Below are 27,208 nucleotides of genomic sequence, written 5' to 3'. Positions count from 1 at the left end.
TGTTATACTAGGTTTAAAACCTGGGTTTATTGTTCTAGACTTGGCTTACCCGAGCGGACAACTCGAGCCGGGGGGGGGGGGGGGGGTAAGCGTACCGGGAATACAGAAGCTTCGCCGGCTTAGCAACTTTTCCGAACCTCGTTCTCAAATGGGATAAGACTCTAGACAGAAGAGAAGTGACACGAAGTGCACCCTTCTCCATGATGTAGAAGACTCAGAGAGAGGAAGGGTTTCGTAGCAGTTTATATATACAATTCACCAAATATCAAAGCGGTAAAGCATTTAGCACACTAGGATCAAACATGTAGGAAAAATCAGATAACAGATAAAGCCAATCATAACAGCTATTCTAAGCTCGAATTCTTGAACCCTGAATCGAAGTTTTGGGTTTGGTCCCCAGCGGAGTCGCCAGAGCTGTCACACCTCCTTTTTACACACCACCCCGAAGGGTAGTGATATAAGGGAGTTTTTCCAATTAAAGTGACATTATTCGAAATGGGATTATTTCTTCAATTTAGAGTCGCCACTTGGAATATTTTAATTGGTGTTCCAAGTCATCGGTTTATTTTAAATCCCAAATCGAGGAAATTTCGACTTTCCTTTTGAAGTCTGCGAACAAAAAATTCTGAATAAGGAATTCTGTTGACCCGGGGGAAGGTGTTAGGCACCCTCGGATTCCGTGGTTGTAGCACGGTCGCTTAAACTATTATAATTGGCCTATTATCTGATTTTAATACATGTTTTAACCTATGGTACAATTTTAACTTTATAACCGCTTTTATTCATTTTAAAGAAGATTTAACGTTGTCTAAAACAAGTCTTTGGACCGCGTCACATGAAATGCACCCGCAATCCGAAACACACTTTATACATTATTTTTATGATTTGGATTTGGGTCACATGAAATGCACACCCGAGTTTAGGAAGGTAACTTTAAATTACGCGCCTAAAGCAACTACATATTTTCGACTTTGCGAGGGCCATGGAAAATTCGCTAAGTGGCGCGCCTCGATTTCTATGGATAAAACATTAAATGAGGGCCATGCATTTGAGATTTTATTTGGCATGGCACGCCTCAAATCATTCCAAAAAGCTTTACTCAACTAAAACAAACTACGAATATTCATGAATATTTTTTAAACTACTTTTGAAATTATTGAGAGGCCATGATTTATGGAAAAGGTGGCTTAGGTCGTAGCTCTACTTGCGATGGGTTGCTAACAAATTGTAGCCTTCCTCACTAATTAATATTTTTCAACTTCAACAAAGGAAATCAATGAAACCAATTACTAACATCTACTACTTCACAGAATACTCTAACGTGAACAAAATGCTAACTTAAGAAACAAACAAAGGCCTTTTGAGAGAGCTGATCTCTTTTGAAGAGTTGAACATGAAATCATCCTAAAATTATGTAATAATGAACATCCTTTTCATTTTTGCGAATTAAACTGAAGTTAAGAAAAATAATTGAAAAATACAAGCAAACAAAAGATTCAACTATTAGAGACCTAAGCATGGTCAAATTAGATACCTTGTTCACGATATAGAAGCATTTCAGAAATATTGTTCCCGGATATTTTTCCATATCTACAAACCAATATCTAAGTTCTATAATTGTTTTAACTAATATCTAATTTTATTTAACAAGTAAAAAACATGAATATTCAAGACATTGTTCTAACCACATGCTGAATATCTCAACTCATAAAATGGCAACATATCAAAACAAAGGAGAAATTAGAATATACACCAACACAGTAATGGTCTCGTTTTAGTTCAAGCTTGACAGGAGCAAGCACAAAAATGAAACAAAAATTGAAGATTCTCAAACAAAAAAACGGACCTTAGCGAAACTTGACTCGCCGACTCGACCACCAAACTAAAAATCACAGATGAACAAAAATTGACGGAGCTCAGCAACATTCAGCCAAACAGCAACAGCGAACCGGAATGACGAAGCCGAACCTCAGCCGGCTAAGTGAATCACCTCAAACAAACTCTAAAACGAAAACCAAACGTCTAGAATTGTAGAGAATAAACAAAAGTGTTCTTGTATATTTTACTTCTCTGACACTCAAACCTTAATTATCCCAAACATTTGTACAAAATTTATGTCACAAAAATGTTAAAGACAGAAGAATTCGAGCCAAAAATGGAAACGCTGAAGCTCTCTTTGAAGAAGCGTCGTTGCCGGTTCTCTCTTACTGCTCAAGAACATGTGAGGGCTGCTGTATATGCGTTCTTTAGAGATGAGGGAGACGGTGTTCTTTGGTGTGAAGAACAGGGGTCTCCGGTATGATTTTGTTTAGGTCTCTTTTAAGGAGGAGAGCAGAGCGCCGTTCCTCTTGTGTAGGGGTCTCAAGTGTATGATAAAATCTGATCTATTTTTGTGCCTTAGCTCCGTGAGAGATTAGGGCAAAGGGTAATGGGTATTTGGGTAGGGAGATTGGGCTTTGAGTGGTTTATTGGGTTTGGGAGGATTTGGGTATAGGCTTTGGGCTCAGCATTAATTTTGGCCCAAGTTCCGAATTTAAACCCAATTAAATAAACTCCTTATTTCCTTTTCTTTTTTTTTTTCTTTTACTAAATTAAAAACTCCTAAGTAAATTAAAATCCTAGATTATCTAAAAATGTGAAATTAAACTAATTAACTAATTATAAAAATTATAAAAGCTATTTAATCCTAGATTAAAAGAGAAAAAATCAATAAAAGGAAAAAGAGTAAAAATGAAGCATTTTTTTTGTTATTTTCAATTTTTATAAAACAAATAGTTACTGGTTAATTCTAAAAATACAAAACGAATCCTAAATGCAATGCATGACATTTTGGGTATTTTTTCATGATTTAAGTAAAATTAAACATGCAAGAAAAATGCAACCAATTAATAAAATCTATAAAAATTCCTAAAATGGCAAATAATTATAAAAAAAATCTATCTTCTTGGATTTTACATGAGTATTTCATATAGGGCAAAAATCACGTGCTTACATCCCGGACCACCCACAAAGCGCGCCACGGTTCGGGGAAAATTTTTGCCATCAACCGGCTCGATAACGGCTCTCGATACACCCTCGTTGGCCTCTTCAGCCCGAGGTGGGGATGCAACGGAACCAATCCGCAGCTTGAAAAACGCCGATTCAACCGTATGCAAAACGGTCTGATCTTCTCCCCCCTCAGGTGCTATCAGGGGATTATCTTTCGTAAAACTGAAACCATAACAGAGAATGAGGTCCCACTGCGATCATTGGCTTCCCGTCATGCCTTCGACAAATTGCGCCACGTGCGCTCAATGTATGGGCATATCGAGTCCAGTTCGGCTACCCAGCCTGAAAGATCCCTGACCGCATCAGGATACTCCGCGGCAGTTGTATCAGTAGAAGAATGCAATCCATGAAAAAATATATAAGAAAGAACGAAATGGGAAGTTAACTAGGTATGTCCACTTACGCTTCATGTTCCATCTTTCAAGGAACGACACCTTCTCTGAGGGAATCATGTCCGATGTCCTAACTCGGACGAAACGGCTCATCCACCCTCTGTTTCTAGCCTCGTCAGTACAAGCAAAGAGGGACCTCGAGGCTCATCAATGAAGCTTAATCAGGACCCCACGAAAGAGTCGAGGGCTATACATCCTGATCAGATGGTCAAGAGTGAAAGGCATCCCCTCGATCATACTCACGTAATATCTGGTCATGTAAATGATGCGCCAGAATGACATATGAATTTGGCTGAGAGTGACTTGATATCGTTCGCTAAAGTCAAGGATCACGGGGTCTATCGAAGGCATGGAGGGCACCGCTGGGCCTAGGGTACATGGATAAGTATACACACTGAGGAAGTCAGCTTTATACGTCGTTATATCCTCCCTCCAAGAAGGAATCTCCACTAACACCGCATCTCCCCAGCGACAGTCGATCTTCACCCTCTCAACGTCCGTTATTAAACTAACGTAATAGGACACGGGCTCACTTCGCCCCGGCTTCGAAGAAGGTCTTTCGACCTTGAAATCAGAGTTCGTCTCAAAGACCTCTGGAACGCATGTTCTAGCATCAGAAGACGCTGCTGCCCTACGCTCAGAGGGGGGCGTGGAAGAGAAAGGCATGACTTCCCGAGAGATATAAAGGGAAGTGCTCGCCATTTTACCAAAAGGTCATGGAGAGGGAGCAGAAAAATCACGCTTTGGAAAAAGAACGCTGAAGGAAGGTGGGAAAGAGGAGAAAACTCTATTAGGAATTTGATAGCACAGTAGAAAGGAAAGGGCGAAGACGTGAGTATTTATAGAAGCCCAATTGAGTTGTCCAAGAGGCAGCCAACTGCCATTAATTGATCCAAAGACTTTGAGGATTGTGTGGGCACAACCTTCAGAAGCCTTATCTGCAACATCAGTCGCCTGGCAAGTCGCGACTGTTTGCTCCGATGGAAGTGTCGAAGGGGAAAGATCTCGAGATCGTTTCTCTTCATTTCATTCTGAGAAACGCGGGGACTATCTATATGGGGCCAAAATCGGAAAGGCCGATTTCATGATCAACAAGACTTTGTGCAATATCACCCTAAGGGACCGAGGAAATAGCTCGAGGTTCAAAATCTTTGAGGACTCTTCTTGCCCGATATCGGGGTAGAACGAACCAGAGGTTCTCACAAGTGGGCGGGAAGTTCCCTAGGAGCAGTACCTTTTCTGACGATGCCTGCGCGAACAGTGACAGTCTGCGCCAGACTGATTGAGTGATCATCCAGTTATTTTTATAATAAATGCACTTGTACCATATCAGGATCTCCCCCCTCATCTATAAAGGGGTTTCCTTACCGTTTTGTAAGAGACATCTGATATGCAAGAAACACACAAGTTACTTCATTCAATACAAGAACATTCTTTCTGCTATCTAACTTAAACATACCCCCTATTTGACTCTGTTGCTTACATTTATTGCTTTATTTACATTTATTGTGTATCATTAATCGTTCTTCATTTATTGCTCGTTATTGGCCATAAAGAGCCGCAATCATAACCCTGGTAGTTGTTAATCCCCATCGGCATCCCTTGATCGGGCGTCTAACCCGGCATCGAGGCCCCGCACGTGCTAGCTCGAGGCCCCAATTCTCAACCGTTTGGTTTGGTTTCTAAAGCCATCTTCAATCTCTTATATTATTTTCTAATCTCGTCGCTCAGCATCCACTGCTTAATAACTAGCATAAAAATAGATCACATATTTTTAGAACCACAAAATCAAATCTAATTGTTATTACCATTTTCAAGGTAAACAGTAATACTCGACCTCTACAACTTCCTATCAAGGGCCATGTCCTCGAAAATCTGATGCTTGCCATGTCCTGCCTGATCACCTCTCCCCAATACTTCTTAGGCCCCCTCTACCTCTTCTCGTGCCTTCCAAAGCCGGCACGCCTCCTTACTGGAGCATCTAGGTTTCTCCTCTGTATGTGCCCGAACCATCTGATCCTCGCTTCCCACATTTTGTCATCAATGAGAGCCACACCCACATTCTCCCGCATATCATCATTCCTAATCTTATCCATCCTAGTGTGCCCGCATATCCATCTCAATATCCTAATTTCTGCTACTTTCATCTTATGGATATGTGAGTTCTTAGCAGGCCATCACCCAGCCCCATACATCATGGCCGGTCTAACCACCAATCTATAAAACGTACCTTTGAGTATCGGTGGCACTCTCTTGTCACACAGGACACCAGATGCTAATCTCTACTTCATCCACCCCACCCAATACAGCGTGTGACATCCTTGTCGATCTGGCCACCCCCTGGATAACTGACTTAGGGTACTTGAAACTACCTCTACTTGGGATGGCCTATGATTCAAACCTCACATCCATGCCCGCTTCCCTTAACTCGGCACTGGACTTGAACTCCTAGAATTTCGTCTTAGTCCTGCTCAGCTTGAAACCCTTAGACTCGAGTGCCTGTCTTATAACCTCTAGCCTCTCGTTAACACCGGCTCGCGTATCATCAATCAGAATAATGTCTTCAGTAAATAACATACACAATGGCACCTTCCCTTGAATATGGTGTGTTAATGCGTCCATCACCAGGGCAAATAAGAGTGGGCTGAGCACAGAACCTTGGTGTAACCTCATAACAATTGGAAAATGCTCTGAGTTGCCTCCTACTGCCCTAACCTGAGTCTTAGATCCTTCATACATGTCCTTAATCGCCCTAATGAAGGCAACTAAGACATCTTTTGCCTCCAAGCATCTCTAGACAACCACTCTAGGAACCTTGTCATATGCTTTCTCCAGATCAATAGACACCATGTGCAGATCCTTCTTCCTCTTCCTGTACTGTTCAACCAACATCCTAATAAGGTGGATAGCTTCTGTAGTGGAATGACCCAGAATGAACCCAAACTAGTTGTCGAATATAGACACCATCTTCCTCACCCTCACATCAACCACCCTCTCCCAAACTTTCATGGTATGACTTAGTAATTTGATACCCGTATAGTTGTTACAACTCTGGATATCACCTTTGTTCTTATACAACGGAACCACCGTACTCCTCCTCCACTCATCCGACATCCTCTTCATCCTAAAAATAACATTAAACAACCCAGTCAGCCACTCCAAGCCTACTCTTCCCACACACCTCCAAAATTCAATCGGAATCTCGTCAGGCCCGGTAGCTCTGCCCCTACTCATCTTATGCATAGATCCCATGACCTCGTCAACCTTAATTCCCCTACATTACCAAAAGTCACGGTGACTGTCGGAATGTTAAATTTCACCTAGCACAATATCCCTATCCCCTTCATCATTTAGAAGTTTATGAAAGTAAGTCTACTATCTCCACTTAGTCCGGGAAAGTAAGTCTACCATCTCCTCTTAATCTGGGACTCTCCCATCAATACTCTACCGTCCTCATTTTTGATGCACCTCACTTGGTATAAAGCCCTCGCCTTCCACTCCCACGCCTTGGCCAGCCGGAATAACTTCTTCTCCCACCCTTATCCCCCAATTCCTCGTGCATACGACCAAAATCTGCAGTCGCAGCCTCCGTGACAGCCAGCTTAGTTTCCATCATAGCTACATTATAGCTCTCCAAGCACGCTCTCCTCTCCTCCTCACTTGTGCTCCTACTAACTTCAGGTACACCGCCTTCTGTGCTTCCACTTTACCTTGGACCACTTCCACCACCAGTCACCTTTGTGCCCGCTAGAGTAGCCCGTCGAGACCCCTAACAACACTCTCACAGCCTCCCTTATACAAATTGCCGTCGTCGACCACATAATGCTCGTGTCCCCACTGCTCCTCCAGGCTCCCATAGCCTATAGCTGCCCTTCCAACTCCTGTGCTTTATCCTTAGTCAAGGCTCCCCACCTGATTCTCGATCAACCCCAGACAAACTTTTTCTTCCTCTTTAATATAATATCGGCATCTATCACCAAGAGCCTATGATGCATCGCGAGGATCTTACCCTAGAAAACCTTAAAATCCTTGCCTAGCCCTCTGCTAACCAAATGTTCCTCCCTCTTTGGAAAACTAGAGTTTGTAATCACCAACTTAAAAGCCTTAGCAAAATCCAACAGCGAGGTACCGCCTTTGTTCCTCTTCCCAAAATCGAAGTCGCCTTGCACCTCGCCATAACCACCTATGGTCGACCCAACATGACCATTGAAATCCCCTCCTATAAATAGCCTCTTAGCAGGCAGAACATTACGCACAATCTTATCTAACCCCTCCCAGAAGCGCCTTTTAACCTCTTTATCTAGGCCCTCATGCAGCGCGTAAGCGCTAACGATGTTTAGGCTGCACTTTCTAACCACCATTTTAATAGTCATTAATCTATCATTCACCCGTGTAACCTTAATCACAGACTCTCTAAGATCCCTATCCACCAAGATATCCACTCCATTCTTACCCTTTCAGACTCCAAAGCGCCAAAGATTATACCCGTCTGCGTCATTGCCTTCGATCCCACCCATCTGGTTTCCTGGACATATGCTATATTGACCCTCCTCTTCTGGAGGATCTTTTCCAACTCTATAAACTTACCCGTCAATGTTCATATGTTACATGACCCAATTCTCAACATATAGGCTCCCTTGTTCCCTTACCTCCCTTACCTCCCGACCCACCCACGACCCCTGCCCCACCTCCCCTCTCCCCCTGAGGACATGACCTTACTCTACCATCCCAAACTAGAGCCACTATACCTATAACAAACTAAGAAAATTACTAACACACACAGACCAAACTAGAAGAAGACAAGTTGTAACTACAGGCACTGTCATATGATGATTAATCTAATGCGAACTAAATTGGAAACAATTTAACTAAGGCAAAGAAGGAAATAGGAAAATGGGAGGTACCAACTCCCGCGAGTAGCACCTGAGAATTGTCTTGGTGTACATGATGGTGTTGCGACACTTGGAACGTTCACATCTAACTCCCACCACCCCTTGCTGACACTCGCTCGGGCTGCTCTCCACTATTTGCACACGCACGTCCCGCTCGTCGCCAATAGCCACCGACCCTAACCTGAAATACACGCAAAACTCCATGGACCCAAAAATAAGGGGGTGGGGGAGGGGGAGGCTATCACCACTACCACTGGTGAAACCCCAGCAGTATCAAAGAAATAAAAAGAAAGAGGAAACAAAGAGAAAAGGCAAGGGGAAAGATAGTGGGTGGGGGGAGGGCTTACGCTGTCATAACGCATATTTTCGTACATGAAAATATGCCGTAAACAAATTGATGAGATCTCGGAATTGAGATGTTACATCCCACATTTTTGTACGTTAAGGTTTCGTTATAAGTTAATCGGTGTAAGCTCGGGAATGAGATTATATTGGGATTATAAGTATTATGCTATTTCAAAGAAGGAATAAGTAAATTCGTGAAGGTGAGAGGGTAAGCAAATCGAAGAAAATAAGTTTCGTCGAAGTTTGGCAGTTTGGGATAAAATACGGTCCAAGCTATAATACCCCGTATTTATGGACTAGTGCCATACAAGGTACTACATGACCATGATAATAGGATGTATAAAGTATATTAAAATGGAGTAGTTTATAAATAATTTGAGATAATTCTTAATTATGTGGATAATTGGTTAATTATGGGGATAATTATGGTATTAAGCGGATAAGGATCTTTTGGGGCTGCCACATGGTAGAAGCTAAGACAAGTGGCAAAATATGCTAAATTAGTCATAAGACATACCTTGTTACACGTAAGGATTATTGGATATTGCTTTATGCAATTGCAACACATGTATTACAGAGGAGGAAACAAATCATTGAGAAGTATAGTAGCATGGGTGAAATTTTAAGGGAATGCAATAACATGGCTGGTCATCTTGATGTATGGAAGCTACTAGATGAGGCCCACGATTGGTAGTCACTCTCCATGACAAGATATAGACACCTTTATTATAGTGCCTTCCAAGATTTTATACCACTAATTTATTCTCTTTGCAAAATTCAGCATTCATGAATGGGTGGTCTTCAAGTCGTCACACTTTTGTGGCGAGAAAGGACTATCTACCTGACAAGTTACGACACTCTGTTGTTGTTTTTCTTTTTTTGGGTCAGAGCTCGTACATTCTGAAGTTGGGACACATCTATAACTCAACTCTGCCGGGAATGGAATTGCTTGCCGGAGATTACGGAAGGAATTCTCCAAAAAGAATTCATGCGACCCTTTATAATGCAATTCAAACATGAATTACAAATTCTTAGGGGGCACGGTACAATCTTTCTGAAAGAATATCATACGGATTTTCCCCTACTTCGATCCGTCGTTACATGTTTTGCCACAATTAACATGTGTTAGAGGAATTTTCTAGAGAATCGGCTTAGGTATGATAAGGATATCCATTCTTTCCTTTTGGCATGATCCATACGATACAAATGAAATGAGCAAGTGCACAACTTCCATAAATGACTCTATTCATAGAAGTATTAGAAGTGCCTATGTCCTTGAATTCCCATATGTCATATTATTCCATCGTCTGTTATAGGTCTCAGAAAATATGTTAATTGAAATTATGATATTAATCAGAGGCATAATGGTCTTATGACACTCTGAAAGATTTTATTGACGTACTTCTCATGCATTGCATTCATTTACATTGACCCATGACCAGATGGCGTTATATACGCGTATATACGTATATATATGTATATGGCATATGGGAAAAGGTTACAACGATATATACGCACCACTACCTGATCAACTGGTACACGTTGATGATGTTACCCATAGTGGCCGAGATGATATCATGGGATGCCCTCAGAGGCTTGATGATATGATGAACACATGTACCTATGCACGACATGATATTCATACGCATATGCATGATACTATAAGTATTTCATGATTTACAGGGTTGTCCGGGCTTACAGGTTGAGTCATGTACTCTATAGTTCTACCATATCTTTTATGTACTTATTTGTGTGACTTACATACTCGGTACATTATTCGTACTGACGTCCCTTTTGCCTGGGGACGCTGCGTTTCATGCCCGCAGGTCCCGATAGACAGATCGAGAGTCTTCCACGTAGGCTATCAGCTCAGCGGAAGATATTAGTGCGCTCCATTTGCTCTGAAGTTGCTTGTTTGGTCAGTATGATTTAGACCTGTCTTGTTTGGTATGGCGGGGCCCTGTCCTGACCTTTATGATAAGTATGTACATATTTTGCCTTCTATATCTTATATAGACTTTTAGCGTATAATAATTACCAATACGAGGACTATCGACTTTGCTTTCAACTTATAATAGAAGGGTCTCACAATTACAATAATAGCCTATCTCTGTAAGGTGAGAGTGGAATTTATCCTTTATTTTTTCCTTTCCATTCACTCGGATTTCTTCCGTTTCATCAATTTTGTCCGTATCCCACCTTTCTTCCGAAAAAAGGGAAGGAGAACTCTTAGAGGCTTGTAGACAGATGTCATGTATATGGATGCTTGTATGGCCTTGCCAGCCTATGTTTTGAGTTTATAAATGATCATGTTGGCCTTGTAGGCCCGTATGTCACATTTATAATTTTTGTTTTATATATCAGGTTGGATCGTCCTATATTGAGTATTCCCTTATGTCTATTATGGTTAGCCCATGACGCCCCATTTGGGCCATTTGCCAATGAAAGTAGAATAAGAAAGATATGTTATGTTGGTACCCGGTTAGGTAAGGTACCGAGTGCCCATCACGGCCCATCGGTTTGGTCGTGACAAAAGTGGTATTAGAGCAGTTCTGTCCTAGGGAGTCCACAAGCCGTGTGTAGTAGAGTCTTGTTTATGGGTGTGCAGTGCACCACACTTATATGCATGAGGCTACAGGGAATTTAAGAATGTCACTCTTTCTTCTTACTCTAGATCGTGTGGTAGAGCTCAGTTGTAAGAACTCAATTTTCTAAACTCTATCTTGTTCATAATACGACGATGTCTACATCCAGAAAGATAGGTGGTAAGAGATTGAATATGACTATGGAAGAGTTGAGTCAAGAGAACTCGATTTTTCATGATGCTTATAATAAGTAAATGTAAGGTCATTAGTAGATCATGTGTGTACTAGGACGTATAAGACTCTTGATAAGGAGCCTTAAGGCAAGAATATCTATCCACATTTATAGGGAAAGACAATGAGAGATACATAAGATAAATACAAGTTTCAACAAGAAAAAGAAGCAAGATGAAGAAGGGTACGAGACGCGCAGTTAATGAAGGTTAAGAGTATTTACAACTCAGGCAAAGGAATATAAGCCTTTTTAGTTACCTTCAACAAAAACAGAGGTATGTACAATTGGCCACACCCATCTCATTTATGCCCTATGGAGCTAACAGAAGTAGTTAAGAAGTACGGATATAAAGATCCGGCTAAGGTTAGAGTAACCCTAAATGATGGAAGGGATAAATATTATCTTATATGGCTCCCGTCCCTAGTAGAGGGAGAACGTTAGGCAACTTGAAGAGCTAATGGATGGAGCAAGGGGAGTTAAGAGCAAAAGAATAAAGTGATAGACATAAACGTTAGTGGGAAATAAAAGAGAGTTAATGAAGCATGTATACAGCAAAATCAGAGGGTCCAATTTCCCGTCATCAAGGCATTTCGGAAGATCGCCACGGAGCCTCGAGGTTGCAAAGATACGCTCGATTCTTCTTCTTTGGAGCTCGTCGACACCATGTCTGAAGAAAATATCGGCCGATACTAGAATAAAAATGGGGAGTCTCCAAGACGCAGCTAAGTCTGACAAAGCCTAGCAAGGCTACTCTGAACCCTAATCGGGGTGTCACTTCCCGCCATCCCATCTCCACACCTTTACAACTAATGTATGCCTTACCATATAAGCTTCCCCCCTTCTATATAAAGGGGATGTTGCTCCAACTACTCCACATGAAATATATGAAAACTCTCTCTCTCTTTTCTCTCTAATACACTCTCTCGATATTGTTGCTATATTTTATTATCTTCATACTTGTTCTTCATTTATTTCTTATCATTGGCCATAAAGAGCCTCCTTTAATATTATCGTATCTGTTAGCCCCTCCCTGACTGTCCCTAATAGCTCGAGCCTGAGCTCGGGAATCGACCTCGAGGCCCAAAATCGACTAGCTCGAGGCCCCAAGCGGCCATTTGTTGGTTCGATTATAACTTTATTTCAGCTCGCATCTCGCCCTTAAACTTCACACACATAGCATCAACTGCTCTACAACTAGCATAAAAATAGATCACGTATTTTTATAGTCCCATCAACAAATTTAATTGTTATTACCATTTTCTCGGTAAACAGTTTGGCGCCCACCATGTGGCAAAAAATAATAGTGATTATTTTCTTGCTAGTTTCATTACACAACGCAAGTTATCTTTCACACTTTTTCTTGTCCAAGATCATCGATTTTAGGTCAAAATGTCTGGCTCGGTGAACAGAGTAGAAAACGACGACCTCGAAAATCACGGGGAGAATGGTGTGGCCGTTCCGATCATTGGCGTGCCACCACGGAACCCCGAAAATGCATTTGGGCCGACTCCAGCGGACGAAGGCTCGCGCGACGCACAACAGATCGACGAAACCTCATACACCGACAGGAGCATACAACGACGCGACCAACAGGAAGCCCAAAAAACCCTAGCTCGCGAAGAACATGAAGTTAGCCTTCATGTTATTTTTAAAATGTTGCAGGCACAATAGTTGGCTATTACTCAGCTGCAAAGCCACCCAAAAACACCCAGCACCACAGCACCGGGAACAACTCCCCTGGCCGAATAGGTACCGGAGAGATTGAGCAATAATGGTTTGATAGTCGACCCTGCTATCGTAAAAATGCTCGAGGATCTTACCAGAATGATCGAGTCGGGCGAGAAAATGATAGCAGCCAACGACAAGGTCGAAACATACAACTCCAGGGTTGACAAAATCTCGGGCACGCCCCCGGTCCTGAAGGACATTGACTCGAGGAAATTCGTGCAGCGGCCGTTCCCGGAGGAAGCGGTTTCGAAATCCATTCCAAAGAAGTTCATAATGTCGGAACTCCTGAAATACAAGGGGACCTCAGACTCCAACGAGCACGTTGCTGCCTACACGTGCGCAGGGAAGGGCAACGACATAAAAGACAACGAGATTGAGTCCATCTTGCTGAAGAAGTTCAAGGAAACGCTCTCAAAGGGGGCCATGACGTGGTACCATAATCTGGCTCCTAACTCCATAGACTCATTTGCCATGCTGGTAGACTCCTTCATAAAGGCACACGCCGGTGCCATCAAAGTAGCAACGAGGAAGTGTGACGTATTAAAGATCAGGCAAAGGGAAAATAAAATGCTGCGATAGTTCGTATCTCGCTTTCAAACGGAATGAATGGAACTACCCCCGGTCTCCGACGACTGGGCGGTGCATGCCTTCACTCAAGGCTTGAACGAGCGGATTTCAGTGGCCTCAAGGAAGCTGAAAGAAAATCTAGTCGAGTATTTTGCCGTAACCTGGTCGAACGTCCACAACCGAAATCAGTTGAAGATCAGGGTCAAGGATAATCAATTAGGAGCCCCTTTGGGCTCAGTATACCCGGGCAGGCACTTAGCGAAGGAATCAAAGCCAAATAGAGAAAGGTATCAGCCATACGCCAAAGACAGGAGAAACGCCCCAAGACGCAACCCGCCTCGCAACGACCGACTGATCAACCGAGGGTAGAATCTTTGGGGACCCATTAACAGAGCTGGATTCGACGGAAACACGGGGCCAACAGGGGCACCGCGCGTATCAGAATACAACTTCAACGTTGATGTTTCAGACATCGTGTTCGCCATCGGAAAAATCAAGGATACCAGATGGCCCAAGCATGTACAGTCACATCCTTCCTAAAGGAATCATAACCTGGTATGCAAATTTCATAACACGCATGGCCACATAATCGAGGATTGTCACCAGCTACGGGAAGAAGTAGCTAGGTTACTCAGTAAGGGTCATCTCAGAGAATTCTTGAGTGACCGAGCCAAAAATCAGTTACGAGAAAAAGAGGCGGCCAAGAAGAACGAAGCGAACGAGCCACGACATGTTATCCGGATGATATTAGGGGGCATCGACGCTCCCCAGGAACCCGTGATGAGAAGGACAAAAATATCCATCACCAGAGAAAAGCGAACCCGGGGATACGTACCCGAAGAAGCCCCCACATTCAGCGAGGAGGACTCCGAGACCCTGTCCCAACCTCGTAACGATGCACTGGTAATCTCTTTCCTCGTAAATACGTTTTAAATAAAACATGTAATTGTGGATCTAGGTAGCTCGGCCAACATTATTAGGTCAAAGGTAATAGAGCAGCTCGGACTGCTATTCAAAATCGTGCCCGCCACTCGTGTCCTCAACGGATTCAACATGGCAGGAGAAACAACAAAAGGAGAGATCACTCTCCCGGTTAGCATGGCCGGCACGACCCAAAATGTCAAATTCTATGCCATCGAAGGGGACATGAGGTACAACGCCTTGTTCGGACGACCATGGATACAATGCATGAGAGCAGTACCATCTACCCTCCACCAGATGATGAAATTCCCAACAAAAGACAGGATTAAAACCGTCCATGGGGAGCAGCACGTGGCAAGGGAAATATTCGCGGTGCACGATGTGGCACCGACGCCAGTATCTCCACTCTCTAGAGAGCCTAAGGATAGCCAAACTACATCTTCGGCTAAGCCTGATTGAACACAGCGGAGGACCGTATCGAGTCCTCCTTACAAACAACACGGGCATACCAGACCTCGGAACATCGCCAAGCGAATCCCACGATAATGTATAACCATCTCCCCGTTCATTTTATATTTTATACTAATCCTTTATACAAGCACTCCATCAAAGCAGTCAAAAGCGCTCACCCAGCCCGAAGACGCTAAGGTTTTAAAAGCATCCGTTGCACTCTTTTCCTTCGACCGAGCTTTTGTCCCGAAAAGGGTTTTGCCGGCAAGGTTTTTAACGAGGCAACACCTATATGCTACCTAAGGGGTGTTAATACCCAATTTTTCCCTATATATTTTTAAACATACAAACTACTTTCAAAATAGCATGAGCATTCCTGTATAAGTATGCCCAAATGTTTTACTATTTTTTCTAAATTTTTAAGGATGTTTTAAATCAATTTATTGCCCTATTTTATCCAAAAAACCCAATAATTATTCCCAGAATTATCATTTGGTGATTCATTTATTGGATTTTCATATTTATATTAAAATGTGGCTAGTATAATTTTTACATATTTTTACAAATTTATTTAGTATTTTTAAAGCTAAATTGCATATAATTGCAATATTAGCCTCTTTTAGATTTAATTGCGTTTATGTCCATAAAAATTAAGTCCAGTATTTTAAATTTGATAATTATGTACTATTAGTCATTTTAGTACCTTTAATTTATTTCCAGAAATTATTTTACTATTTTTTATAAATCAAATAGGGAAAAGTGGCTATTTAAATGTTAGCCCATTTTCATTTCAATTTTAGGGTTATTTGGCACACCATTTAAACCTAATCTGAGGCCCAATTACCCCGACCCAATTCCAAATTAATCCGACCCAAACCCATCTTCATAACCCAACCCGAATCCCCTACCTAATCCTAGTCCTTGATCTAAATGATCAGCGGCCAATATCGGCCCTTACCTCTTTTAATCTCAAACTACCCCCTAACCCCAACCATTTCACACACTCCGCCGCCTCTGAATCCCTTTCTCTCTCAAACCCCTCTCAAACCCTGCCGCCGCCATCAAACTCCAACCTTGAAACCTCCTAAATCCATGGCTTCCAAGGCCATCGGAGGCCTGTATCCACCTCCTATAGCTTCTACATGTCCGATTATCCTAGTTTTAAGGCTAGATCCTGTAAAGTTTGGTCCAGACCTTGGTCGTTTTTAGTTTATGACTATTCTCCGGTCGTCTCTGACCTTTCTCCAGCCAGCCATGACTATTCGAGTCTGATTCCTGACTCTCCTGCTTAGATCGATGGTTTTTCAAAGCCTTTCTCACCATTTGGGTTTCTTCTGAAACCCTAACCTTCAAGGTTCTTCCGATTTCTTTTAGATTTGTTTTAGATCTGTGTTTGCTCTAAACTTCTAAACATTTTTTAAAAAAAGTTTCTCCAAAAACTCTACCTTCAAAACCCTTTATCTTTTTCGATTAGGGTTTTTGCTAAGTTATCTCGAAGCTTTCTCTGATTTTTGACATGTTCTACTGTGTTTCCTCATGTCGTTCTTCTACTGGAGTTTGCATGTTAAGATCCTTAATTTCTTTTGAGGTTTCTGATTCTATTTTTGTTAATATTTGTTTGATTTATCTGTTTTTCATCCCTAGACTCGATTGGTGTTAAAAAACCCTAAGTTTGAGTTCATTCGAGTCTCTGAGACTATTTGTTGTGTGATTTACTTGTTCGTCATCTTTGAGTTCGAATGGTTTCAAAAATCCTAATTTCTTTGGGGGCCTATTCGAACTTCTGATGCTGCTTGTGCAACTCATCTGTTTGAAGTTGCTTGACTGGAGTTGAAACCTTTTTGTTTCAGTATTGGTTTCTTTATGTGACTTTGATTTCCTGCTATCATTGAAGCTCGACTATACTTTTTCATAAAGGCCTTTTACTTCACCATTTGCATGCTTCTGACACTCTCTTTTCACTATTGCTAAGCTAATGAAGTTGACCTATGTGACTACCATGTTTCGATAGTTCACTGTCTACTGACTATGTGATTGTTATTGTATGCTGCTTCTCTTTGCCATAGTTTGGCCTCGCATGCCTAATGTTTATGCACTCTATTTATATGTTGAATTCCCTCTTAAATGACCTTCAATTTTGGACTGATTTCAAACCATCCCTTGTGAAATTCTGATTGCATTTGTATGTTAAATAATTGATTCTTTCCTTGTTTTGCCTTACTGATCTCCCTGTTTCTTGGTCTAATTTGAACACTTTTCTTTGAACCTTCGATCCCTACTTTTCTACTTAATTTGATTAATTCCCTTACCTTGGTTACATGGGTATTTGATTCTTACCGACCTTTCCTTGTTTAGAATCTGATGAACCTAGTCTCTATTACATATTGTGTACTTGTACTATGCTAAAAATATTTCCTTATTTATTATATTTAGCCTTGTGTGATTTCTTTCCTTACTTAGTATTTGCATGTTACCGTTTAAAGTTAACTCCTTAATTAAAGGTATTACTTATACTGATTTGATTTCAATTAGCACATAGTTCCATAATTACTGCTAAACTATGATTCTTGCCTTATTTTCTACCTGTTTTCAAACTATAAGTACCTTGCTCTCTCATTAACACACACACGAACACTTTTGATTTAAAAAACTCACACTTACACTAAAAACACTCTCTCTTGCTTTCCTACTTGCACTGTGACCTTTTTGAAAGCCAAAGCTATATTTCAAAGTCCTGTAGCTTTTCTTTACTACATTTTGCTTCTATAAACTTGTATGTTCTAATTAAGTTTTCAGCATCAACAACAACCTGGTTACTTAATATTTTTTGCAATCTAGTTTGCCTGCTGCTTGTAACCATTTTAGTATCTTTATTTAGCATGTTGTAATTTCTTTTCCCTTGTTCTGAATCAATGCAGTACGAATCCTAAATCCCTACCCCAATCTGTTTGATGCTTATGGGTGGTTTGGGGCATGCCAGCATCTAATATTGCTGAACATGACTCAAACTTGGTCCTCCTAGGATCATTACCTCTATGTTACCATTATATGTGTGTGTTCTAGTTGATTTACAGGCATGACAGCACCCCTGTTGCTGTGAATGCCTAGAAATGACTCATGCCTAAATACATAGGCTCTTTGCAATTCCCAACCCCTGAACCCTTTTGTATGAAATTGTCAACTCTGTAACCGTTTCCCTGCCACCCTTTACCCCTCTCCTTTATTCCTCTGTTTCTGCACTTGCACTATCTTCTTAGACTTAAGTTCTGCCCCCCTCGTGTGAGCCTTGCCTTGGGACCCATGAGCTCCCTCTGAACTTGGACACATGAGGGTTGGCACTTCCACACTGCACTTGTCCCTATTCTGGTTATGAAACTTGGGTGTTAGCACTGCTCGGGTCCTATTGAGGCCCTTAGGGAACTCTGACACACTTAAGTCTGAGAAAGGCTTTGGATCAGTGGTCTTTGAGTTGGTTTATCTCATAACTCAGAGAGGAAGTCAAGAATCAGGCTTCTTCTGGTTGTAATTTTCTTTGTGCTTTTCTGATGTAATTCATTATTCCTGGTTTGTAATAATTTGTAATGAACATTTGGGGCTGGCTAGTGAAAAAAGGTTGGGTAATTATGCATGCAAGGGTAGGAAACATGCCTATAGGATTTCCTTCAATTCTGCACTGGCAAACTGCATTAGAAAATATGCCTATAGGATTTCTTTTAATTATGTACTTGCAAACTGCATTAGAAAATATGCAATATGCCTCTAGGATCTCTTTTAATTCTGCACTTGCAAACTGCATTAGAAAATATGCCTATAGGATTTCTTTTAATTCTGCACTTGCAAACTGCATTAGAAAATATGCCTATAGGACTATACTAAATCCCGTTCGTTCAGTTTCACACCTAGATAACCTGTCTATAGGTCGTATTCAAATTCTGCATGCCACTTAGATATCATGCTTTAGGTTCTAAACGGCTAAATAAGTATCACATTCGTAATTTTGAAATCAGTAATATATAGAAATCATGCTTGCATGGATTCTTAAATAAAATCTGACTCGTTTCATTCCCATTCAATATAAGATATCATGTTCATAGGGATTAAAAATCAGTAATAGTAGATACTATCACCTGCTGGACCTGTAACTAGTCTAATTTATTTTTCTCCCTTCTGAACTTCTTTTAATAATCTAATCCTCTTACTTAACAAGGTTTAGCAAGCATGCCTACAGGATTTCAAGCAATCTATTTCGAGTTTTACTGTCTCATCCCCTTCTGAATTTAATAGACATCATGCCTGTAGGACTCCGTCCAAGCACTCAGGCAAGCCTTAGGATAACAATTGTTAAATAAAATCCGCTTTGTTGATTGCTACAACCAGCAGACAGCCCTGATTCAGACTTCTTATCTGAGTTATGTAATAAACTAAGCTGCCTCAACAATTAACTTCCCTCGTCTTTATGTACTTTAAATCAAACCTAAAAAGTATGTGCAAGTCATGCTATTTATGTGCTTTTGTTTGAGGAGTTATACTTGAGCCTTATATGCTTATGTGTTTCCCCCTTTAATGGCAGTCTTTATATGTTTTGTATGTCGCCTTAGAATTTTTACCTTTGAAACTTCAAATAAGCCTAATACCCCTCCCTTTAAGGATTAGTGGTCCTAAATGCCTCCAGGACTGATAAGAATGGGACGGGTAATAGCATGCAATAAGAATCGAGACCATTCCGCGCTTTAATACCTTAACAGGGTGGGAAGGGTAGATATGGATTTGATGATCGGTGCGTTAATACCACGTGTAGCCCTTCTCTTGAGGAGTGATTACCGGGTATTGCATTGATGTGATCCATATTTTTAATAACCTAGGACCCCCTTCCTTTATTCTTTATTCTCTTTTAGCATTGTAACTCCTTATTTTAAAATCAGCCCTTTGATTGTTCTTTCAGATTTGTTTACTTTCAAACCATTATGAATTGAAATCCCCTCTTACTTGAGCCTTATCTGCTTGTATGTTAATTATACCCCAAATTCACTATAACTGTTTGGCCGGGAACCACACTAGTGGATCCTGAGGGGTGCCTAACACCTTCCCTTAGGATAATTTCAAAGCCCTTACCCTATCTCTGGTTATCCAAGTTTAGTTATAATTAAACCTTGTAAGGTGTCCTAATGCACCATAAATCATTAGGTGGCGACTCTTCTAAACCCTGTTCCCAATAGGAACGAGTTGTCCCTCCAAATGTCATGAACCCGATTTCGCGAGGAAAAAATTACTTGTTTAATTCCTTCAAGCATTTAATTTCTTTTACAAAGCAAAACTGACTTATCTTCTTCTTTCCCTTTCTTTATTACCGCTTTACTGTTAAAAAACTACTGTATTAACCGCTTTCTTAAACATGCAAATACGTGACAACATGTTCTTTTTATTGCATAATCATGCTCAACATCATATTCCACTCGTGCCAAACAAATCCTATCGCAACGCTTATAATGAGTTGTTGCGCTCTTCCTATATCATTACCCCCTAAATTCGGAAAGGCATATTTACGGTAAAACCAGTCGATCAACGGTGTCGTCGACGGTTTCGTGCCTTCCCCCTTGAGTTGTCCGCTCAAGGGTACCAGTCTAAAACCCCATAGAAACCTTACTCCGTTTAAATTGTACATGCATCATGGTCAAACCTAGCCCGATCAGTTATGTTGTCCACATAATGATCCTTTAAGATAGCCTTGTCCAAAGTCCACTGGGTTTCCCTAAACCCAAACGGACATCATCACATTCTCTGCATTTATTTGGAGAACTAAATGCTTAATGCTAATTATTGATGTTAAATAGTCGAGTCCGGTGGGGGTAGGGTCTAACCCTTCTGTCTTGCAGATAACGAGGCACGAAATCCCCAGACTCGGCATGGTTACTAACATCCACCCAAGGCTACTAAGCTGGTGGAAAGACCATTACTCCAGCGACCAGACTCTCGTTCGAAATTATCTAGGGAATCTACCTTCCCTCCTAGAGGTTCAACCCAACAACAAAATCATAGAAGCTGCCACATTGTTTTGGGATTGCGAAAGGGATGTGTTCCGCTTTGGGGACATTGAGATGACACCCTTGCTAGAAGAAATAGGAGGATTGGCCGGCTTGGTATTGAAAACTCCGGGTTTGTTGATGCCTGAGAATCGCAAGGGCAGGGGTTTCCTCAAAATTATGGGTTTGAAGAAGAATGCAGAACTGACATGCCTAAAAGAATCTTATATCCCCTTTGACTATTTGTATGAGAGGTACGATCACAGCAAATCCTACCGTACCTATCCTGATGAGTTCGCCATCACATCATTAGGGCATATTCATCGAAGGGTCTTTGTATTCATGTTCTGTTTCCTGGGGTTGATTATGTTTCCAATGAAGAAAGCAAGAACCCACACCAGACTAGCCATGATTACTAAGACCTTAATGGAAGGAATTGGAGGGCAACCATTTAGCATTGCGCCCATGATCATCGCGAAAATATATCGAGCCCTAAAAAAGTGTCAACGGGGAGCTAGTCACTTCAAAGGCTGCAATTTGCTACTTCAACTTTGGCTCGTGGAGCATCTACAAAGGGTGAATACCGACAAGAAATTCAGCGAAGGTACTGGGACGATCATATCGCTTTCCATCACCCAAAGCGAATGAATTATATCCCTGATATGTTTGCTCAGCCAGAGGATGCAAAAGGATGGTTCGAGCTATTTGATAGTTTGACCGAGGAGCAAGTACAATGGATGTTCGAATGGTTTCCGACCGAAGAATTCATCGCCCGATCCAGAGACGCACCTTTTCTGATATTGATCGGTCTGAGAGGAACGTACCCTTACGTGCCTCTCCGAGTTATGAGGCAAGCTGGTAGGAAGCAGGTTGTACCCAGGGTCGACAAGATGAGTCACTTCCAGGCTGACTTCCAGGATGATGATAGCCCTTACAAGTGCCAAGCTCAGCATATGTGGCACTGCAAGATCGTCATGGGGAAAGATACCATCGAACTAGATAGATACCACGCTGGTTGTGCTCCCTACTATTCAGGTTGGTTGGAGGATAAACATGATGGCCTGGGCCAGCCTGGGTCTGTTCGAGGTCACAGGATCATAGATGAAGAGGTCGAGGCACATGTCAACTACAACCAACTGCGCAAGAGGATCCGGGAGTGCGAAAGCGAGCACCGTGAGATACAAGAAACCAATCAGAAGTTAATCAAGGAATGGAAGGACATGGCTGTCAGTGCTAACAAGCGACTGGGATACTTGGAGCGAGGCATAGTGGAGTTGGAAAGAAAGTTTCTCAAAAGGGTCGAAGACTGTCAGAATGCTGAGGGGAACGAAGGCGGACATCTAGCCAATGCCTACCTATGCTGGGACTTCACGAGCTGGGGAAGCTGTTCGACGTAGCCAGGGAAACCGAATCTAGGGAAGGTCCTTCTGGGACCAAATAGATAGGAGTTTTCTTCTTTTAATAAAATGTAATAAGGCTAATGGCCACTAGCAACCTTTATTTCCTGTTGTTTAGTGTCGATTTGGGATTCGTCTACTTTTTATCAATAAAATGAGGCATTTAGCATTCCAAGTTCTCCAAATCAACTTGTCGCTAGGCCTACCTCAGGCACGAAGAGGTCCCCAAATTAGGACGCGATTTACATTCTCGCACTATGTGTTTAAATATTGCAACATTTTTGTAACACCCGACTAACATGGTTACCTTTTTTTCTTTATTTTTTGTTTTGTTATTCCCCTCCCCAAAGATTAGTTCGTGCACTCTGGCAACATCATCTTATTCCACGAGATCCAGGGGCCGTCCACCCACTCCTCCTCTTAGTCCTGTCAAAAACAAGAACAAAGGGAAGATGGAAGATTTGAACAAAGCCAGAAAGGAGAATTCAACTGAACGAGTAGAGGTCATCAATGGTCATGGTACTCAGGGTCCCAAGGAAAATGTATCCCAGCTTGAACAAAAATTGCTAAAGTTCCAGGAAGAGCTCGACCACGTTCGGAATCTGGCAAGTTTGTCATTCTCGCTCAGCACCCCGGATGTCACCTTTCCCACTACTCAAAACCCTACACCACCCCAAAGCATCCCAAAGCAACAAAATCATCTCGCTCCCCATGTCATTCCACCAAAGACACAATGCAACACTTGCCATACCCCAAACAACACCCCATTGCTTCGCCTCAGAACTCCAAAACTCCACAAATGACCACTTCCACACCCACCATAACACCCCTATCTATGTGGAGACCATGAAACTCTCCACCCAACCCATCTCAGGCACACCCGAGTCTGATGATAAAAATTCGCTTAACAAGAACCTGGCTGACGAACTTAAGAAATTGACTAGCCGGATCCACGGTGTTGAAGGAAACAAGGGAATTGAAGGGTTGAATTATGAAGATCTCTGCATACAACCCGATGTCGAAATGCCCGAGGGGTACAAACCTCCAAAGTTCGAGATGTTTGATGGTACACGTGATCCCAGGGTTCATTTGAGGACATATTGTGACAAGTTGGTTGGGGTCGGAAAGGACGAGAGAATCCGCATGAAGCTGTTCATGAGGAGTCTAAAAGGAGATGCACTATCCTGGTACATCAGCCAGGACCCTAAGAAATCGTCAAGTGGGGTAGGTATGGCCTCTGATTTCATGGACAGGTTCAGATTTAACGCAGAAAATGCGCCGGATGTGTTCTACATTCAGAATTTGAAGAAGAAACCTATAGAAACGTTTCGCGAGTATGATACTCACTGGAGGTCGGAAGCCGCCAAGGTCAGACCTGCCTTAGAGGAGGAACAAATGAACAAATTCTTTGTTCGGGCCCAAGATCCGCAATACTATGAGCGATTAATGATGATTGAAAGCCACAAATTTTCTAATATCATCAAGCTGGGGGAACGAATCGAAGAAGGCATTAAGAGCGGTACGGTCACGAACTTCGAGGCCTTGCAGGCTACAAATAAGGCTTTGCAGTCCGGTGGTGTGTCCAAAAAGAGAGACGTAGGAGCTGTGATGGTTGCACAAAGAACCAAATCTCCTATCAAATACCAAACCTACCCGACACCTCCACTCACATATCAGCCTACTCCGAACTACCAAGCACCCTCACCACCCGCCTATCAACCATCTCCACCTCCTATATATCAACCAACTTTACCCAGATATTCCCAACCCGCACATGTCTACCAAGCTTACAATACTCAACCATCCCACTATCAGTCACCTCCTCCTCGTCAAAACTTCCCCAAACCTCGACCAAACTTTGACCGAAGGCCTCCGAAACAATATACAGCCATTGCTGAACCTATTGACCAGTTGTATGAAAAACTCAAAACTGCTGGTTATGTCGCCCCTATCCCTGCTGCAACTCCTGAGAACCCTTCTCAGTGGGTTAATCCAAACAAATCCTGTGCATACCATTCCAGCATGAAAGGACACACCATTGACGAATGTCGTTCTCTGAAAGACAAGATCCAGACTTTAATTGACAATAAGGTTATTGTGGCAAAAGAACCCGCCCCGAATGTCCGCAATAACCCTCTACCGGACCATAAAGGCGGGGGTATTCACATGATTGAGGTGGAATATGATTGGGATCCCGAGGGATTCATCGGGTTGATCGCAGAGGGCGATGGTCCAACGAAGCCAACAGTTACTCTTAACCCCATCAGGGTCCAGATCAAACCATCTAAGGTCACTGAGGTAGATGTGTCTATCCCTCTTGAGTTCGAATCAGCTCCATCAGCAAAGGCACCAGCACCATTTGAAGTTGCCGTCTTGCCACCCAAAGAACGTGTCCCACTCGAAATAAAGTGGCCGCACCAATCCCAGTGGTGATGTCCGTTGTGCCCTTATTACACACAAAAGCTATACACTGGGATTACACAGCTGAAGCCAGGAGAAAAGGCAAAGTCAGGTTCGAAGAAACTATTGCAGCATAGGGAATGACAAGAACAGGGAGAGTCTATACGCCTGAATGCCTAGCTGAGTCTAGCAAGCAGGCCTCCAACCGGCCACTCATCATTGAGACAGGTCCAGACGACCTTTGGAGAAAGATACAGGCTAAAGAGTACTCAGTCATTGACCAGCTGAACAAAACACCAGCGCAGATATCCATCATCTCACTACTGTAGAGTTCCAAGGCACACAAAAATGCTCTGCTAAAGGTACGAAGTGAAGCCTACGTGCCAAGCAACATCACCGGCGGGGAATTGCCAACATGGTGGGACAGGTATTACAGAGCAACAAAATTACCTTTTATGAGGACGAGCTGCCACCTGAAGGGCTGGGTCACAATAGAGCCCTGCATATCACGGTACAATGTTAGGACTATTTCATCACCAGGACCCTGGTCGACGGGGGTTCCAGTCTTAACATCTGTCCTCTGGTAACGCTCAAGAAGTTGGGCATAGGTTTGCACGAGATAAAAGAAGGAGCAATCAACGTAAAAGCTTTTGATAGATCCCAGAGGGCCACCATCAGTGAGATCAGCATGTGTCTTCAGATGGGACCAACCTGGTTCGATGTTGAGTTCCAAGTGATAGATGTGCCCGCATCCTACAATCTGCTGTTAAGACGCACTTGGATTCATTATACGGGGGGCTGTGGCTTCAACACTGCATCAGGACGTGAAATTTGAATGTAATCACCAAGAAGTAATCATTTATGGTGATGGCAGCAACCCTATATGCAGTCGTCAGACCATTCCGGCAATAGGGGGAAGAAGAAAGTTAGGTGGGGAAACCTACCACCACATCGAGCGAGTCAATGCTATTGATAAAGATAAATGGTGGGACAACAATATAAAGAGTATATTGAACTCGAGTGGATACAAACCTGGCAAGGGGCTTGGCAAGAATCTCCGGGGGATGCTAAACCCATAAAGCTCAAGAAGCACAGCACTACTTTCGGTTTGGGATATGAATACACTTGGGAAGAGTTCAAGAACTGGTCGCTGCCATGGCGTGGTCCTTACTACCCACTGGAGCAACCGATACCCCATTTAGAACAGACTTACAAACAAGCTGACGTTGTTTATGGGACAGACGAAGAAGAGGCGCTCGCAGCAATAAAAAGCTTGTTTTTAGAAGACGATGACATGGATTGGTGTGTTATCCTTGAGGAGGAAGGGGAGGAAGGCCCTTCCATACAGGCCGTAAGCAGAGGAGCACATCTCAATAACTGGTCTATCAGAACAACCAGAGCCCGGCAAGCCTCGGGGTAGCAAGGCTAAACAAGCATCATGCACTGTTTTTTTACTACTAGATGATTTTCTTTTCGCAATAAGATCTTCAATGTTGAAAATAATTATGAAATTATCAAAAGCATTTCGACTCTTCTTATGAATTGACACGTATCACTATTTTCCTCTCATTTACTTCATTTATACAGCATTAGTATTACTTATCTTGATGAATCGATGACTGTGACATGCAATGAGACAACGTAACAAACGGACATTGATTCAGAGGAAGATGACATACCAGATGAGATTGTCATAGAAGTTGAAAACTTTGAGAACAGACCTAAGTCCAACCTGGACGAGACAGAAGTTGTTAACCTGGGAGATGCAGAAAACGTCAAGGAAACACGAATCAGCGTTCACTTATTGCCATCAGAAAAGAAGGAATACACAAAATTTCTAAGGTAATATGAAGATTTATTAGCCTAGTCATATGACGATATGACGGGTCTAAGTACGTCTATTGTGGCCCACAAACCTCCGACTGATCCGACATGTCCGCCGGTAAAGCAGAAGCTCAGAAAGTTCAAGCCAGATATGAGTTTGAAAATCAAGGAAGAAGTCACTAAGCAAGTCAAATCTAAGGTTCTTAGGGTAGTTGAATACCCGACATGGTTAGCCAACATTGTGCCAGTACCAAAGAAGGACGGGAAAGTCAGAGTTTGTGTCGACTACCGGGATCTCAACCGGGCCAGTCCGAAAGACAACTTCCCTTTGCCAAATATACATATCCTGATTGACAATTACGCCAAGCATGAGCTACAGTCATTCATGGATTGTTTCGCCGGTTAAC

The 27,208-nt window shown here is 42.3% G+C and overlaps 2 protein-coding genes across 2 annotated transcripts; both read right to left on the bottom strand.

Annotated features, from left to right (window-relative positions):
• On the bottom strand, positions 6,234-7,053 carry LOC109227708. Its single transcript, XM_019392905.1, has 4 exons — positions 6,914-7,053; positions 6,622-6,714; positions 6,473-6,564; positions 6,234-6,352 (listed from the first exon to the last, which is right to left on the bottom strand). Exons 1-4 carry the CDS (start codon positions 7,051-7,053, stop codon positions 6,234-6,236), a joined length of 444 nt encoding a protein of 147 aa, XP_019248450.1.
• LOC109227707 lies at positions 7,451-7,801 on the bottom strand. Its single transcript, XM_019392904.1, has one exon. It carries the CDS (start codon positions 7,799-7,801, stop codon positions 7,451-7,453), a length of 351 nt encoding a protein of 116 aa, XP_019248449.1.

Source organism: Nicotiana attenuata, chromosome 6 (genome assembly GCF_001879085.1).
Source record: "Nicotiana attenuata strain UT chromosome 6, NIATTr2, whole genome shotgun sequence".
Taxonomy (NCBI): Eukaryota; Viridiplantae; Streptophyta; class Magnoliopsida; order Solanales; family Solanaceae; genus Nicotiana; species Nicotiana attenuata.
The sequence above is the reverse complement of the archived record's forward strand: the minus strand, read 5'-3'. Positions and strand labels throughout refer to the sequence as shown.